Here is a 19032-nt window from a genome sequence, read left to right as displayed (position 1 = left end):
AGGCCTGAAGGAAACTGACGCCCAAAACTGGGTCCGGAGCTACACCACAACCAGGCGGACAAAACACCAAAAATCATCAAACTGTACGAAACAGAAAGAAAAATAAAAGGAGAAAAAAAAAAAGCTCTGGTAAGAAGCAGCAGCCAAAATGCGCACAGCGTACTCTCAACTGGAAACGGAATTGTACAAAATTGTACAGTTGCCATCACTTGAATGTTTCCTCACCTCTCGATATAGAACCGTGAGCTATATGTGATAATTGGCGCTTTAACCGAATTGTAACTGGCCCTTTTTAACACTAACATGCTATGGATAAGATTGCGAGAAGTTATAGAAGAGCGAAGCGCCATGCTTAAGAGAATATAGGAATGCATCAACCTGGCTTTTGCGACCGCACAACATCCGTATGTACGAACAATGTACGTGTACCACCACAGGGAACCTGATCGTAAGTGCAAGGCAACGTATCTCAAACGCTTGACCACCGGACAACGAAATTTGTGTCTTCATTTACATGAGACAGATGGGTTTTTATTAGGGTTGCAAAGGGGTGGAAAGTTTCCAGGAATTTTGGAAACTTTCCTGGAAAGTTTCTAGGAATTTTGAAGGGCCCGGAAATATTGGGAATTTGGGGGAATTTTCAATTTTGGCATTTATTAAGTTTCAAACATTTTAAAACATTTCATCAGCCACAAAAACAAATTAAAACCCACGTTAAGCCTTTCTTTCAATTATGTACTGTTTTGTGCTAATTAAGAATAGGACATGTTGCTAAAGGCCAATTAATAAAAGGCTTTTAGTTTTTTAATATTAGTATTATATTCAGATTTTTCAGTGAAAAATTATTATTCTCAATTATCTAGTCTGAGGGACACTTAATAGAAATCTAGTCAAAATTGTCAAAGGTCAAATGTGCATTCCCAAGTTCCTTACCACAAAAGTGTAGAAGGTCTTGTATCCCTTGGTCTATTACACATATTTTGAATACATATTTTTTTGTGTGTGTTAGCGCTGTCGCCTCACAGCAAGAAGGTCCGGGTTCGAGCCCTGTGGCCGACAAGGGCCTTTCTGTGCGGAGTTTGCATGTTCTCCCCGTGTCCGCGTGGGTTTCCTCCGGGTGCTCCGGTTTCCCCCCACAGTCCAAAGACATGCAGGTTAGGTTAACTGGTGACTCTAAATTGACCGTAGGTGTGAATGTGAGTGTGAATGGTTGTCTGTGTCTATGTGTCAGTCCTGTGATGACCTGCCGACTTGTCCAGGGTGTACCCCGTCTTTCGCCCGTAGTCAGCTGGGATAGGCTCCAGCTTGCCTGCGACCCTGTAGAACAGGATAAAGTGGCTAGAGATGATGAGATGAGATTTTTGTGTGTTGGGGACCTCTCGAATCTGTATTTGAATAGATTTCTATTAAGTGTCCCTCGGACAAGATATCTAGTCATTTTGAATTGAATAGATGATTTTTCTAGAGTGTACCCTTTTGGTAAGAATTAACTGGAAATCTAACTCATAGCATAACAAGTAGTGATTTCTAAAAATCTTGGAAAAACTCAATTTTGACCATTTTTATTACAAAATTTTACAAAACTTGAAGACTTGTCTACAGATTTAATCACAAAAGGTATCACATCATAACATCACAAGGAATATAAAAAAAATGTAAAATAAAAAATTTCTAATTACTAGTAGTCTTTAAGTTTTGCTGCTTGTAAAATATTAGTGCCACTTTTTTCTTTGAATCTGGAGCAAGGCCGTTTAATGTCATTGTTTTAATAGCATTGTAGACCCTAATCATTACTTCTAATCCAATAATTTGCAAGCAAATTACTTGACAGGATATGGTTTACAAACCAGTTGCAAAAGGAATTCAAGTTGAAGTATAATTAGTAAACAAAAAGTTACAGGAAGCAGTCTTCAAAATCACAAGTCGAGTTAAAGTTGCTTTTGAAGAGAAGTTCTCGCAAAGTCTAAGGTTATTATTTAATTCATTATACAACCCTGATTCCAAAAAAGTTGGGACAAAGTACAAATTGTAAATAAAAACGGAATGCAATGATGTGGAAGTTTCAAAATTCCATATTTTATTCAGAATAGAACATAGATGACATATCAAATGTTTAAACTGAGAAAATGGATCATTTAAAGAGAAAAATTAGGTGATTTTAAATTTCATGACAACAACACATCTCAAAAAAGTTGGGACAAGGCCATGTTTCCCACTGTGAGACATCCCCTTTTCTCTTTACAACAGTCTGTAAACGTCTGGGGACTGAGGAGACAAGTTGCTCAAGTTTAGGGACAGGAATGTTAACCCATTCTTGTCTAATGTAGGATTCTAGTTGCTCAACTGTCTTAGGTCTGTTTTGTCGTATCTTCCGTTTTATGATGCGCCAAATGTTTCCTATGGGTGAAAGATCTGGACTGCAGGTTGGCCAGTTCAGTACCCGGACTCTTCTTCTACGCAGCCATGATGCTGTAATTGATGCAGTATGTGGTTTGGCATTGTCATGTTGGAAAATGCAAGGTCTTCCCTGAAAGAGACGTCGTCTGGATGGGAGCATATGTTGCTCTAGAACCTGGATATACCTTTCAGCATTGATGGTGTCTTTCCAGATGTGTAAGCTGCCCATGCCACACGCACTAATGCAATCCCATACCATCAGAGATGCAGGCTTCTGAACTGAGCGCTGATAACAACTTGGGTCGTCCTTCTCCTCTTTAGTCCGAATGACACGGCGTCCCTGATTTCCATAAAGAACTTCAAATTTTGATTCGTCTGACCACAGAACAGTTTTCTACTTTGCCACAGTCCATTTTAAATGAGCCTTGGTCCAGAGAAGACATCTGCGCTTCTGGATCATGTTTAGATACGGCTTCTTCTTTGAACTATAGAGTTTTAGCTGGCAACGGCGGATGGCACGGTGAATTGTGTTCACAGATAATGTTCTCTGGAAATATTCCTGAGCCCATTTTGTGATTTCCAATACAGAAGCATGCCTGTATGTGATGCAGTGTAGTCTAAGGGCCCAAAGATCACGGGCACCCGGTATGGTTTTCCGGCCTTGACCCTTACGCACAGAGATTCTTCCAGATTCTCTGAATCTTTTGATGATATTATGCACTGTAGATGATGATATGTTCAAACTTTTTGCAATTTTACACTGTCGAACTCCTTTCTGATATTGCTCCACTATTTGTCGGCGCAGAATTAGGGGGATTGGTGATCCTCTTCCCATCTTTACTTCTGAGAGCCGCTGCCACTCCAAGATGCTCTTTTTATACCCAGTCATGTTAATGACCTATTGCCAATTGACCTAATGAGTTGTAATTTGGTCCTCCAGCTGTTCCTTTTTTGTACCTTTAACTTTTCCAGCCTCTTATTGCCCCTGTCCCAACTTTTTTGAGATGTGTTGCTGTCATGAACTTTCAAATGAGCCAATATTTGGCATGAAATTTCAAAATGTCTCACTTTCGACATTTGATATGTTGTCTATGTTCTATTGTGAATACAATATCAGTTTTTGAGATTTGTAAATTATTGCATTCCGTTTTTATTTACAATTTGTACTTTGTCCCAACTTTTTTGGAATCGGGGTTGTACATGTACCAGGGAAAACCCGTATTGTTTTTGTAAAACATTTGGTGGTTATTAATTTTCTCAGTTGTTAAATTAGTTACATGCTTGGTTTTGCTTGTATGTTCTTCTGAACAGAACAGAGACCCAGAGAAATATCCTAACATGAATAAAAGGACCTTCATTTTTTTGTATCAATTTTTAAGTAAAGTTGGTTTTGAAAATTCCCAAAAGTTCCCCAAAATTCCCAGAAATTCCCGTTAATTCCCAAAATTTCCATGGAAATTTTCCACTCTGAAAATTCCCGGGAATTTTGCAACCCTAGTTTTTATCCAGCGCTTATTTTTAATTTGCTTTTTAAAAAATAACGTGGGATTATTTACTAGCACATTTTACACTCCTTGGGAGCGCCGCTTTCAGGTAGTGCCTAAATCTATTATATATTTTATTACTCCTGGTAAGAACAGACAAAAATCGCCAGGTTTAAACATCATACAAGACAGTAATGAAAGCTTCATTTCAGCTCTGCACTCTACCAAAACTAACGGGACAAAAACTAAACAAGGCTACACCAATAAAGGGTGCTGAAGTGGCATTTTAAGGGAAGTTAGTATAAATGTGATGTAAAATAAAATGCCTGCTACATTAACTCCACTTATACACTAAACCAATGTGTGTATTGATTTGCTTTCCCCAAGCAGACAGTATAAGGGGGAACATCCTCACTATTAACTCCGACAGGAGTGTGTGTGTGTGTGTGTGTGTGTGTATGTGTGTGTGTGTGTGTGTGTGTGTGTGTGTGTGTTTATGTTGGGAGACTGGGCGTTACCGGATCTTCTCTTTACACACAGCTCTGATGAAGTCCTGTACATGTGGATGTGTGAAGTGCTGGTCGTAATGCTGGATCAGTTTTGAGTAAATGGTGGGAACAGCCATGAACACTGTCACCGTTGGAGACTGGGAACTCAGCAACAGCTCCCATACCTGAGAGAGAGAGAGAGAGGAATATACGTCATGAATTTACCTCCTATAGCTTATAATATTAAAGTGGGTGGACAAATCAATATAGTTTGCAAAATTATTTACAAATAAAAATGGAAATGAAGAGTTGTAGTTGCCAAAGTATTATTGCTGTAAAACATCCCAAATTCCTAAGTTAGTTGTTAATAAGCTATATATAGGCGTACCGCTCAAAAGTTTGTACACCCCACCCATTCATAGCTTTTTCTGCATTTTGACTATTTTCTATATTGTAGAACACTAGTGAAGACATCACAACTATGAAATATCACATTGAACAGATATGTGGTAAACAAAACAATGTACCATATTTTAGATGCTCCAAATTATCCAGCATTTACCTTGATGACGCTTTGTACACTATTGGTATTATCTTAACCAGCTTCATGAGGTAGTCACCTGGAATGCTTTTCAGTTAACAGGTGCCTCATCAAAAGTTAATTGGTGCAATTTCTTGCCTTTTTAATGTGTTTGAGACAGGCTTGTAGTACTCGAGTCCAGGACTTGTGACTTGGACTCGGACTTGTGCATTAACTGCATTCGGACTCGTAAATTTGAGATGAGGACTCAGATTTTTTCTTTATTTTTTTGTAACATGCCATAATAATTTGGCATAAGATATTTATATCTACATTAATTTTATACTAATTTTGTGCAAGAGAATGCACATTCACTTGTTCATACGTCATGTTCAGGAACAAACTAACGTTAATGGCGCTAAAATGCCTGGAGAAACACCCCGAGGACTGTCCGCTTTGCTTATTCAGACTTCTTGTGCAGTGGGGAAAAAATGCCCTGCTATGTGTTCCATATGTAGAAGAACTATCAAGGAGACGACGGGGACGACCTCGAACTTCAGTCGTCATTTGGCGAGACTCCACCCAGAGAAGGAAGTGACACGCTGTGTTCATTGCTCTGTTGATAGTGGGCGGGGCTTGCTGAGTGATGAACAAGCTTTTTATCTGTAGCCTATTAACTAAAATGGAGCAGTCGAGTAGTAACGTTAGTCCAACACAGTAGCAGAGATGGTTTCACATAAAGGCAGCAACAGCCACCGTCAAATGGTGCCATTGGAGTCTTGCTCTCGGACTCTACTCGGATCAATAGTGGACTCGACTCGAAATTTTCTTTAATGACTTGGATTGAATACTGGGGACTCGAGACTGGACTCGGACTCGAGGTTTAGTGACTCGACTACAACACTGGTTTGAGATCAAACAGTAAATAGGAAATAATAAAAATACAGTAAATAGCCTGACTCCACAACTGCAGTAATCCATATTATGTCAAGAAGCGCTCAACTAAGTAAAGAGAAAAGACATCCATCATTACTTTAAGACATGAAGAAGCGTCTTTTAATTCATAAAAATAAAGAAAAAACACTGAATTAGAAAGTGTGACTGGTACTTTACATACCACATGCTGAACATCCTGCGAAATACCATTAAATCCTTTACTAAAAAAATCAAAGAATATGGCACAACTGTGACTCCTGCCTAGAGGAGGAAAAAGTCAGTCCACCAAAAGTCAGTGCCTGGGTAAAGAGAGGATTAATAAGAGAAGCAACCAAGGTAGCTCTTATGGGAGGATGCACAAACTCAGATGGGAGAAGCTGTTGATAAGACAGCCATAGCCTGGATACTCCACAAAGCTGGGTTTTATGAAAGACTGGCAAGAAGAAAGCCAGTGACTACGTTTACATGCACATCCAAATCGAGCTGCTGTCAGTAATCGAGCTGAAGGTCCCAGCAGGGGTGCCAGAGAAATCCAATCGTACATGCACACAATGAAATCGGGCTATTGTGTGAGGTGCATTGTGCACCCGAGCCACAGGTGGCGCTACACACCCCATCGTGTTGGTACACTTCCGGTTGTCGTCATGAAGAAGAGCTATTCAAGAGTGTAAACAAAGTTATCAGTTCTGTGTTCTCCATTGCGCGTTTTTCTCCCATCCATGAATTTTAATATATTCAACTCCTTAAGCTGAATGAGCATGAACTCTGTCTCCTCATTGCTCCAGAAGTGCACGTTTCTGCTTGCCTGTGGCAGTGGGGGCGTGGTCAAGCGCCGGTCTGTGACAGGAGGGCGGAGCCAGGGAAGGTGAGTGGCAGAATCACTACACCTGACGGTAATTAACCTGTGTTTGTGTGTCTTCCCAGTAACCACGCCCTATTTAAGGAGGCAGAGGGAGCGCAGAGGGGAGAGCTCATCCCGGGACTAGAACACAGCGTGTGTGTGTGTGTTTCTCTCAAGAATAAAAGTAGGCTGTTAAACTGAAAAGTCTGACAATAAAAAGCCTATTAGTACCAGAAGCTTTGTCCTGCCGTCCTCTGTGCTCCACCCACACTTCAGAGAGCTCTACATCGCCATTTTCTCTTCTTCGTTTGTTCCTCCTGACCTCTTCTGCTGCTCGCTACTACTGTTGTCATGCCGACCGAGGCTGTTGTGTTTCCCGCTTGTGGTCTCGTCACTCGTCACTTCCGGAAGGGGCAGTAAGTAGCTCGACTACTAGCTCGATAGGGTATACATGCACCAAGTAGCTCGGCAGAAATCGCATAATCTAGGTCGTGTAGCTCGATTCCGAGAAATCAAGTTCGGTTCAATTTCAGCCGAATTAAGGTGTATACATGGCATTTTGAACTTCGATTTCAGTCGAGCAACGGCAGAAATTCGATTCTCTCTATGTGCATGTAAACGCACTGATTGTTGAAGTCCGATGAAATCCCATGTTGGAATCTCAGCTAATATGTGGGAAAAGGTTCTCTGGGGGCAGCATGGTGGTGTAGTGGTTAGCGCTGTTGCCTCACAGCAAGAAGGTCCAGGTTTGAGCCCCGTGGCCGGCGAGGGCCTTTCTGTGCGGAGTTTGCATGTTCTCCCCGTGTCCGCATGGGTTTCCTCCGGGTGCTCCGGTTTCCCCCACAGTCCAAAGACATGCAGGTTAGGTTAACTGGTGACTCTAAATTGACCGTAGGTGTGAATGTGAGTGTGAATGGTTGTCTGTGTCTATGTGTCAGCCCTGTGATGACCTGGCGACTTGTCCAGGGTGTACCCCGCCTTTCGCCCACAGTCAGCTGGGATAGGCTCCAGCTTGCCTGCGACCCTGTAGAACAGGATAAAGTGGCTACAGATAATGAGATGAGATGAGAAGGTTCTCTGGTCTGGCAAGACCAAAAATGAACTTGCTGAGTTTTGCACAAAAGCACTACATTTGGTAGAAACTCAAAGCTGCTCAGTACCATGAGAACACCAGCCTGACAGTGAAGCATGGTGGTGGTAGCATCGTATTATTAATGATGCTTTGCATCAGGAACTGGGAAACTGGTCAAAGTTGAGGGCGAGACAGATGGAGACAAATTGTAAATGACGGTTCAGCAAAAGTCTCTCAATCCAACCTGACAGAGCTTGAGCTATTGCCAAGAAGAATTGGCAAAAACTATCAGGGGCCAGATTTTTATATCTGATAGAGAGATAATCCCCAGAAGACTTTTGAACTGCAGATGTAACTGTAGCCAGAGGTGGTCGGACCAAGTACTGTCTTGACCCAGGGAGGGGGAGGGGGTAGTGGTGGTGGTGAATACCAATGCAACCAACAAATGTCTGCTTTTCTTCTGTAATACTTTGTATCAGAATAAAAATATCTGGCACGTGTACATTTTTTAAAAAAAATGTAGCTTATGCACAGTAACGTATGCATTAGAGTCAAGATAGAGGGTCATGTTCATTTATAAATATATCCATCCATCCATTATCCGTAACCGCTTATCCTGTGCAGGGTCATGGGCAAGTTGGAGCCTATCCCAGCTGACTATGGGTGAGAGGTGGGGTACAGCCTGGACAGTTCGCCAGATCATCGCAGGGCTGACACATAGAGACAAACAACAATTCATACTCACGGTCAATTTAGAGCCACCAATTATCCAAACCTGCATGTCTTTGGACTGTGGGGGAAACCGGAGCACCCGGAGGAAACCCACACGGTCACGGGGAGAACATGCAAACTCCACACACAAAGGCCCACGTCGGCTGTTGGGCTCAAACCCAGAACCTTCTAGCTGTGAGGCGACAGCATTAACCACCGTGCCACCCTATAAATATATTTAATAATAAACATTTTTCCAGTAAATATCTCACAAAAAAGGTAACCGCATCAACATGCCAAGTGACATCGTACGATACAGACAAAAAGGCACAAAGCTGATCACATGATATTTCTCTGATGTGATCATCGCCATCCCGTTAGGATGGAGGAAGTGAATGAAGAGGTGAGGTGTTGGTATAACAATCTCATTTAACTGATAATAATCATGAAATTTTAGAACATAAGTGATGGACAACTGGTAATATGCACGCAGGTATAAATTCAACAAAATACGCACAGGCTCCAGTGACAATTAACATTTGGACACCAAATACGATCTGCATTTGTATGTAGACTTTGTTCTCTTTCTCACTCACTCTCTCTCTCACACACACACACACTTTCGCAGAGCGAAGCTGCACGGCTGGCTGCACCTCCACACCGCTGTGGGAGAAAAGTGTGAATTAATTGAAGGTGAACGACAGATTCTCCTCCTCCATCTCCCCCAACCCCCCCAAGGAGGCTGCTTTCTTCCAGCCTTCCCTCCTCCTCACTCTCTCCATTTCATTATTTCCTGCTTCACTGCCTCCGCTCTCTTATCAGTCTCTCTGTCTGCCCCCCCCACACACACTCCCTCCCTCCTGCACACTTTTATTAGCTGTAACTGATTCCCAACTTCTCTCCTCTCATCTCACCTCATCCTTGTCTCTCTCCATCCATTTCTCAGGGTTAAGAGACTGCCTGATTGTCCACATTATTCATTAACATAAACACGTCCATGCGAAATCTCCATAACCCTTGAAACTTCCTTCAAAAGTAGTGACCAGACACGGGATTATACTAAGTTTATGATGTACATCAATATTCAACATGGCCATCATCTGAGGACAAATCTGAAGGTGTATGATGTGTCCTTCACAGAAAAAGCACTGCCATAATTCTGTTCATTGTGTAATTACACCATTAAAGTTAACAACATAGTGGATGGTTACAAAAAGTGACGAAATGAACGACTGCGAGTTTAATAGCGGAGCTCCATACTGAAGAGAATATAGGAATGCATCGACCCGATTTCTGATGGCTTTTGAGACCGTGCAGCATCCGTACGTACCAATGACGTACGTGTACCACCACAGGGAACCTGAGCGTAAGTGCAGGGCAACGTATCTCATAAACACTTGACCACTGGACACCGAAATGTGTATCTTTATTAACATAAGAAAGATGTTTTTTTTTAATCCATGTGCTTATTTTTAATTTGCTTTATAAAAAAAATAATGTGGGATCATTTTACTACAGTATCACATTTTGCAAAAGTATTCATCCTGTTTTGTCGCATTACAAGCTGGAATTAAAATGGATTTTTGGAGGGTTAGCACCGTTTGATTTACACAACATGCCTACCACTTTAAAGGTGCACATTGTTGTTTTATTGTGACACAAACAATAATTAAGATGAAAAAACAGAAATCTGGAGTGTGCATAGATATTCACCCCCTTTCGTATGAATCCCCTAAATAAGAGCTGGTCCAACCAATTCACTTCATAAGTCACATAATTAGTTGATTAAGACCCACCTGTGTCCAATCAAAGTGTCACATGATATCTGTATAAATCAACCTGTTCTGGAAGGACCCTGACTCTGCAACACTGCTAAGCAAGCAACAGGAAAACCAAGGAGCCTCCAAACAGGTCAGAGACAAAGTTGTGAAGTATAGATCCGGGCTGGGTTATAAAAAATATCCCAAACTTTGAATGTCCCAGGGAGCACCATTAAATCCATTATAGCAAAATGGAAAGAACATGGCACCACTACATACCTGACAAGAGAAGACCACCCACCAAAACTCACAGACCGGGTAAGGAGGGCATTAATCAGAGATGCAACAAAGACACCAAAGATAACACTGAAGGAGCTGCAAAGATCCACAGTGGAGATGGGAGTATCTGTCCATAGGACCACTTTAATCCGTACACTCCACAGAGCGGGACTTTACGGAAGAGTGGCCAGAAAAAAGCCATTGCTTAAGAAAACCCATTTGGAGTTTGCCCAACAGCATGTGGCAGACTCCCTAAACACATGGAAGAAGATTCTCTGGTCAAATGAGAGTAAAATTGATCTTTTTGGCCATCATGGAAAATGCCACGTGTGACACAAACCCAACACCCTGAGAACACCATTCCTACAGTGAAGCATGGTGGTGGCAGCATCATGCTGTGGGGATGTTTTTCATCTGCAGGGACAGGACTGAAGGAAAGATGGATGGCACTAAATACAGGGCAATTCTGGAGGAAAACTTGTTTGAGTCAGCCAGAGGTTTGAGACTGGGACAAAGGTTCATGTTCCAACAGAACAATGACTCTAAACATACTGCTAAAGCTACACTGGAGTGGTTTAAAAGGAAACATTTAAATGTCTTGGAATGGCCTAGTCAAAGCCCGGACCTCAATCCAATTGAGAATCTGTGGCATAACTTGAAGACTGCTGTACACCAACGCAACCCATCGAACTTGAAGGAGTTGGAGCAGTTTTGCTTTGAGGAATGGGCAAAAATCCCAGTGGCTAGATGCCCTAAGCTAATAGAGACATACCCCAAGAGACTTGTAGCTATAATTGCAGCAAAAGGTGGCTCTACAAAGTATTGACTTTGGAGGGTGAATACCTATGCACACACAGATTTCTGTTTTTTTTTTTCATCTTATTTATTGTTTGTGTCACAATTAAAAAAAAAAGGCATGGCATGTGGTGTCAAAGAAAGGAATAAATATGTCTTTGTAACTGTGATGCATATCTCATTATTGGTCTCACTGTCACAAGAAAGAAAATGCAGTAATTTATTGATGTGAAATGCAAGACACTACACAATCTGATAGTTCATATGCTATATTATTATTCTATTGAGGTTGATTTTGTGCCCTCGCAAATATTTTGCTCATACACTCATCAGGATCTCTGGTTTTAGACACTGCCTAAATATCTATATATTACTGACACATCTGTAGTCGAGACACAGCAAACTTCACCACTGATTCACCTTCAAACATTAAAAAGCCACTCCGATAGAATGCCATACATCAGTCTTTCCCTTTAAATCAGTACTCCGGTGTTCCTCCACAAGCCTATCTGTCTTCGCAATCAGAAAACTCCGCTTCTCCAGTTTCACCGTGGAACCCGCAGCGTTTTGATCTCAAACTCAAACAGTTGTAAAGTTATTCAAGCAGAAATGTGTTAGGTCTTAAAGGAATACTCCAATGTTTGTTTGTTTGATTTTTTTCCACAACCTACCACTACTAGAGATTGATTACCATAAACAAGAATTTCAGTATGCTCGCTTGTACCAAAAAAACAAACCATAAGTCTGTTTATGTTAAATTTATGCATGATTTAATTCCAAGGGCAGTTGTTGAATTCCGTCAACAAACAATCATGTTTTTGTAGAATGCTTTCATTAATTCAAGGTTCAACGTCAGAACTTTAAGCTTCCTTATACAGAGAGATTTTTAGTTTCCATCTCATGAGTGCTACAGTCGGGAATAATAAAGGGAACGAACAAAATGATTAAAAAAAGTAGACATACAGTACTGCGTAAAAGTCTGAGGCACCTTATTTTTTAGTACAAACTTTGTTATTGATTTTTATTTTATGACTTCTGGATTATGGAGTCAGTATAAAAACACTTCAGAGTTCCAGCACAGAATTAAATATTCCAGAAAAACGTTTGTATGTCAGGAAAGAAAGCAGGATATTACGCAAGAGAGCACTTTTCAGATTATAAAAGAAAACATAACGAAGTCTGCTGGGTTTTGGTGCAAAATGAAGACGCGAGTGTGACGGTCAAAGCGTCCAGAAGAACTGGGGCTGGTTCTGTAAGATGCTCAGTAAAACCTACAGCTAATTTCCGCATAAAACTGCACTCTCTGGACCTGAGACTATTTTTTTTTTCATTAAAGCAAAGGCTCGTCTCACACCAAATATTGATTCTCTTTCATTTATTATTGTTTACTGCACTTTAGTAATGTACAAACATGTAATCTCATTCTTTCTGAAGGCATCTTTGCTTGACAGCTTTTTTTTTTTTGGTATGTGCTGAAAACTTTTGCACATACACTCACTGGTCACCTTATTAGGAACACCTATCCACCTACTGTTTGATGCAGTTCTCTAATCAGCAGCACAATTCATAAAATCATGCAGATACAAATCAGGAGCTTCAAGCTAATCAATCATCGAGTTCACAACGTTTCAAACATCAGGATGGGAAAAACTGTGATCTCAAAGTGTGACTTTCTTTCACTGTGGTATGGGTGTTGGTAGGCCTGTCACGATAACAAATTCTGTTGGACGATATATTGTCTCAGAAATTATTGCGATAAACGATATTATTGTGGACGTCTTTTCAAGACAATTTTATGCCACTAGTAAAATAATAATGATCATGCAAATACACCCTTTCAAAGAACAGTAAACTTTCATTAAGTCAACTTATTCAATTCAACAGTGGAACGTAAAAAAATATATATATATATATATATATATATATATATATATATATATATATATATATATATAAATATAAATAACCTAAAGAAATAAAACAACAATCAAACAAAACCACTCACAACAAAAACAATAAATAAAGTACAATCTATGGCTCTTAAAAATTGCACTTAAGTAAATATTAACTTGGCACAGGGTAATAAAAAGACGATCTTTTCTTCACAGGCAACATTCTGCCAATCCAGTTTCTCAAAGATTAGTACCCAGATAAACAAAAAGCGCAAAGTAACAACGTATTGCCAGCTGTCATTTGGATAAAAGTAACAATACTTAGAACGAGATAACATGTAGGCAAGGGCGTAGGCTTGGTATTCACATTGGTGGGGACAAAAACCCCAATGCCAACCCCCAGTGGCGCCAACTTCAGGTCAACATTAAAGGGTCACAATATTTTTCTCCATTGAGTTCCACCAAAAGAGATCCATCATCTCTCCAAAGACCAGACTTTTAAAATTTGAAGTTCAGAACTGTAGTAATTCATCTCATCTCATCTCATTATCTCTAGCCGCTTTATCCTGTTCTACAGGGTCGCAGGCAAGCTGGAGCCTATCCCAGCTGACTACGGGCGAAAGGCGGGGTACACCCTGGACAAGTCGCCAGGTCATCACAGGGCTGACACATAGACACAGACAACCATTCACACTCACATTCACACCTATGGTCAATTTAGAGTCACCAGTTAACCTAACCTGCATGTCTTTGGACTGTGGGGGAAACCGGAGCACCCGGAGGAAACCCATGCGGACACGGGGAGAACATGCAAACTCCACACAGAAAGGCCACGGGGCTCGAACCCGGACCTTCTTGCTGTGAGGCGACAGCGCTAACCACTACACCACCGTGCCACCGATGATTAACTCATTCTACCAATTTGCAAATGTGTTTTACAAGCGAATAATGCATTGACTGTCGGGAGGGAGTATGTTCCTTTCCCATAAATGGAAGTAAAACACATCCGGAGCCTTAAACACTGAGTTCCATTAGGCTGGCAGGGGGAGTAGGCTATCTTCTGTGTGATCTTTAAAGTGCATATCACGGGTAAATTCAGGAGCAAGATCAATGTAATTCTCCTATTTTATATTAAACTTTGGTCAAATATCTGTCACATTTTGCACAATACCAGAAAAATTCAGTTGAAATCAAGCCATTTGAGGCGAATTGGTCCGCCTCTGAAAAAACTTTGCATTTGGATCTCCCGGCAAACATTGATTTTCGTGACGTCGCGTGTGGGACGCCTCCCTCTGAATCCGACGTCAGCGCTGGTTTGTTTATGAGAAAACGACCTGGTGGTTTTCTGCAAATTTCTTCAACGTTATCACGTCTCATCTCGTTATCTCTAGCCGCTTTATCCTGTTCTACAGGGTCGCAGGCAAGCTGGAGCCTATCCCAGCTGACTACGGGCGAAAGGCGGGGTACACACTGGACAAGTCACCAGGTCATCACAGGGCTGACACATAGACACAGACAACCATTCACACTCACATTCACACCTACGGTCAATTTAGAGTCACCAGTTAACCTAACCTGCACGTCTTTGGACTGTGGGGGAAACCGGAGGAAACCCACGCGGACACGGGGAGAACATGCAAACTCCGCACAGAAAGGCCCTCGCCGACCACGGGGCTCGAACCCGGACCTTCTTGCTGTGAGGCGACAGTGCAAACCACTACACCACCGTGCTGCCCATACGTTATCATGTAATTATTAAAATGGTTAACAGATGTATTGTAGGAGGGTGTAGCAACACCAATCTTGATGGGATTAGTACTCATCGTTTCCCAAAAGAGAGAGAAATGGGAGCGCTTGGTCTACACAGGCTGTGCACTGAAACTGTGCAAGCTCTCGCAGCCTGCTGGTGCTTCTGCAGATGACGTCACGAATCTGGCTCCAGACTCCCTTGGGATTTTTCCAGACGCGTTTTGTTGTTTTATTTTTTTCTGCTGTAGACAGATGGCCTTGTGCAAAATTATCCTTCTGGATGAGTCTGTAAAGGGACATACTTTCATATAAAAAAAAAACGAAATTGGTCCAGAATATGCAATTTATCTAGTTTTAGAATGCTAGTTTAAGCTGATACGTGATTGATCTAACGGTAAAACAGGACGAGGGCTGTAGAACTTTTTTGACACGTTGAAAGGTTACAATTTTACTTGGCAACAGAATGTATTTGAATTCTGATTGGTGGTTGTTATATTATTGCCCTTCTGTTGTCTTCCTGAGCCCGGAGAGGAAGGAGGGACAGGGTTCTACAGAGAAAAGTTTTTAGCCTACTGCTTTCAGATGAACCCCCTCGAAAACCCATCAGTTCAGCATATGTATGTACTTGGTATGTGACGTTTTCAAAAGAGAGGCGGAAGTAACCAAAAATTTCTGATCAAGAAGGCGGAGGCTGTTACGCTTATTACGTGAAAATGTTTGATTTGACTAAATGGTGTCTGGGACACGAACAATGTCCACATCACCATCGGGTTGTTGTTTACATGTGTCATGTTACACGAACTTGGTCAGGGCTCTGCAGGTCTTAAGTGAAGCACTTCAAATTAAGGGTTAGCGGGCTGCTAAAGTTTGCAGGCAAGACTCGGTGCAATATTAGCCAACATTAGCACAATTTGATATGATTTAATAATGTCTTTGTGACCTTAATGAACACCAGTCATTGTCAGTATCGAGTCGGATTGTAATTTACATGCCACACAAACTTAGAAAACAGTCATATTTGTATGTTGTCATTGTCATTTTTACACACTGAATACGAACTGCTGTTAACTGATTCATTTTACGAGCTAATCTAATGTTACATTTCTAAAGGACAGTTTGCTAGCTTGCTAGCTAGCAGCCGGTCACTGCACTGCAACCGCACTTGCTAATTGACATGGTAGCCAAACATGCTTGCTGTTTTCGCGACCACGCCCCCAGAGCGAATATTCATGAGCAAATTTCGAGTGGTGTTTCGCCCAGTGGAAACCTACAGTAACCGTTTGTGTACCGCGCACGGAGTGTGATTTTTTTTTCGTCAATCAGAAATATTGGTAGGGATGCGTCCATACCCAATTCTACGCCTATGGTCTGTACAACGGAGCAATATGTTGTTGTCTTTTCTCCATTCAGTGGATACCCTGGCTGGATAACTGTTGCATGCTGGGAGACCCCGCCTCTGACAGAGAGCCGCGTGAGACGAGAGAAAACGGCGTGGTGTTTCATTCAGTCAATGGGTCAAACTAATACTTTGGCGACTTCCCTATGTAGATGTCCAGCTCGTAAATGGCAAACTTGCGGTAAAAAAAATACCAAGTTCATTTTCATTTACCATATGATAAGTCGGTATATCGAATATCGCGACAGGCCTAGGTGTTGGTTTGAGCCAGATGAACTGGTTTGAGTATTTCAGAAACTGCTGATCTCCTGGGGTTTTCACACACAACAGTCTCGAGAGTTTACACAGAATGGTGTGGGAAAAAACAAACAAAAAAAACACTGAGTGAGTGACAGTCCTGTGGGTGGAAACAAACACCTTGTTGATGAGAGAGGTCAGAGGAAAATGGCCAGATTGGTTCGAGCTGCCAGGAAGGATATAGCAACTCATAGCAACTCTTTACAGCCATGGTGAGCAGAAAAGCATCTCAGCCTGCAACAGCAGAAGAGCACACTGGGTTCCACTCCTGCAGCCAAGAACAGGAATCTTAGAATCAAGAACAAGTTCCTATTAAAGTGGCCGGTGAGTGTATATCAGGAGAAATATGTAAATATAGTGTGGACTGGAAAATGGGGCAATATGGCAGACGGGTATCTGAAAGAGACAGACCTGATTTATTTTAATAGAGTGTCAAAATTGTCACATAGACAGGGAAGTACCCGAGCTTCAGGCTGACGGCACATGGATATATCCAAACTATAAGGGGGAAATAAAAACAAGTAAGCAGAATTTCCTTTACCTTTATTGTTAGTGTAACAGCTGCAACTGAATCTGAACCACTTTTTTTTTTTGAGGACAAAGAATTTTATATACTTGTTTGTGGTAATCTCACACACACACACACACACACACACACACACACACACACAACAGATGCAGCAAATAGAGACCATTTTGAAAAACACTGCAGTAATCCTGCGAGATCCAATGTGTCAGTTCAAATTCCACATTAAACCCGATAAGCAGAGATTTCTGAATACACAACAGATATATTCAATACACACACACACAAAAAAAATATTACTGTCATGAACGCTGCAGAATTTCATCAACAGAATGACTAAATCCATCATATTCATCTTAGAAAAGCGTTTATTTCTGTATTTACAGCTGTGTTCGCAAGCTTTGCACTTTTCCTTAAACCTGTGACACCGTGCTCTTAGCACCTTATTTTCAGTGACATATTTAAATACTACTGGCTGGCTTTGAATGGTCTGTCAGATATATTCCATTCAGCTAGCATGATACTGAACGAGTCGAAGACGAGCTGAATGGAATATATCTGATAGACCACAAAAAAGCCAGCCAATATTATTATTATAATACATACACTTCATATCAGCATTCTCGAAGGCCAACACTAGCTTACCCGCAACTCGGTGCTGTTAGCATGGCAGTGCAGTTACCTTCCAGCAGGTGTAGCGTTAGCCAAGGCCAGTGCTAGTGCAGTCAAGCCGAATATTATTATTATTATTATCCCTGTGTAATTTACTTAGTTACTTTTAAAATAGGCATCAACAGCTACACACAACGGCGCGACCTGGCAGACAAAATTCTCTCAAAATCTTCCACTTTTAATGAAGCAAACCTCACGGCCATGTTTGTTTACAAACTGTCACAGTCACTCGCTAATGTGGAACTTTTACATCTCCGACATGTCTCTTTTCCAGTTTTTTGACGTCCGTTGGTATGTTTTTCTCTTGTGAATATGCGTGAAGAATATATAATGAAGTTTTGGTAGCCTTTCGGAAGTTCAGCACATCTTCAGTTTCAATTTATTTATTTAGTGCTTAATCCTAGCACTGGATTAGCCTCGTCTTCTCTCTTTCCTGGCTGACAAAGAAACGATTGTGTGCATGCGCAGCAGAAACGTTTTGTCATTGGATCTTCGCATGAGCTCTGACGTGTGACATCATGTCTTGAAAACGTGCGATATTATACCAATATTGCATGCTCATTCTCCATTGGGGAGACTGGCGTAATACATGGAGGATAAGCGATATAATAACAGTATTGCATGCTATCAATAAACCCACTAGAAAGGAATAGAATACGTGTTTTTATTCCATGGGAAAAAAAGTGTATGTATAATAAATGTTAATATTTTATTTTTCACAAATTGCACAGGCTTTGACCATCTTCTGTTCCATTGATAAAGTAGTATTTTAATAAAATTACATAATAAATTCATTTAAATCCAGCATGCAAATGTAATATGGTTAACATACAGATCTGATAAAACTCCTCCTTTCTGACTACACATCGCTTTACTGAGAGGAAAAAACAAACCCATTCATCCCTAAATCTCTGTGTATTTTCCACTTGAGCAGGAAGCAAAATTGCATCCTAATCAGTCAAACAGCTCAGAAAAACAAAAGCGCTGCACGTATCGATTTTTCTGCTTCATTAAAAATTTCTGAAGCCTCATGTTGTAAATAATAAAGCGAGAGAACAAAAAAGGAGGGAGAAAAGCAGCGATGTTTTTAGAAAACAGAAACTTCATTGTCTTTGGCACACAAGGTCATGTCAGGAAGGAGAATGTCGACTTCTTGGCATGAAGGTGCTGCTGTTGTTTTGACAGTGTCCTCTCCACCCTTCGCTGTCACGCAGCAC

The 19032-nt window shown here is 41.2% G+C and overlaps 1 protein-coding gene across 4 annotated transcripts in view; it reads right to left on the bottom strand.

Moving 5' to 3' along the window:
- Positions 1-19032, bottom strand: part of acsf3 (acyl-CoA synthetase family member 3) — a 204578-nt gene that overhangs the window by 158369 nt on the left and 27177 nt on the right. For all 4 annotated transcript variants that reach the window (XM_060911945.1, XM_060911944.1, XM_060911946.1 and 1 more), the window contains one exon: positions 4400-4554. In XM_060911945.1, coding sequence (XP_060767928.1) covers positions 4400-4554 — 155 coding nt within the window. The remainder of the gene's footprint in view (positions 1-4399; positions 4555-19032) is intronic.

Source organism: Neoarius graeffei, chromosome 27, assembly GCF_027579695.1.
Source record: "Neoarius graeffei isolate fNeoGra1 chromosome 27, fNeoGra1.pri, whole genome shotgun sequence".
Classification (NCBI taxonomy): domain Eukaryota; kingdom Metazoa; phylum Chordata; class Actinopteri; order Siluriformes; family Ariidae; genus Neoarius; species Neoarius graeffei.
This window is presented reverse-complemented; position numbering and strand designations above follow the sequence as displayed.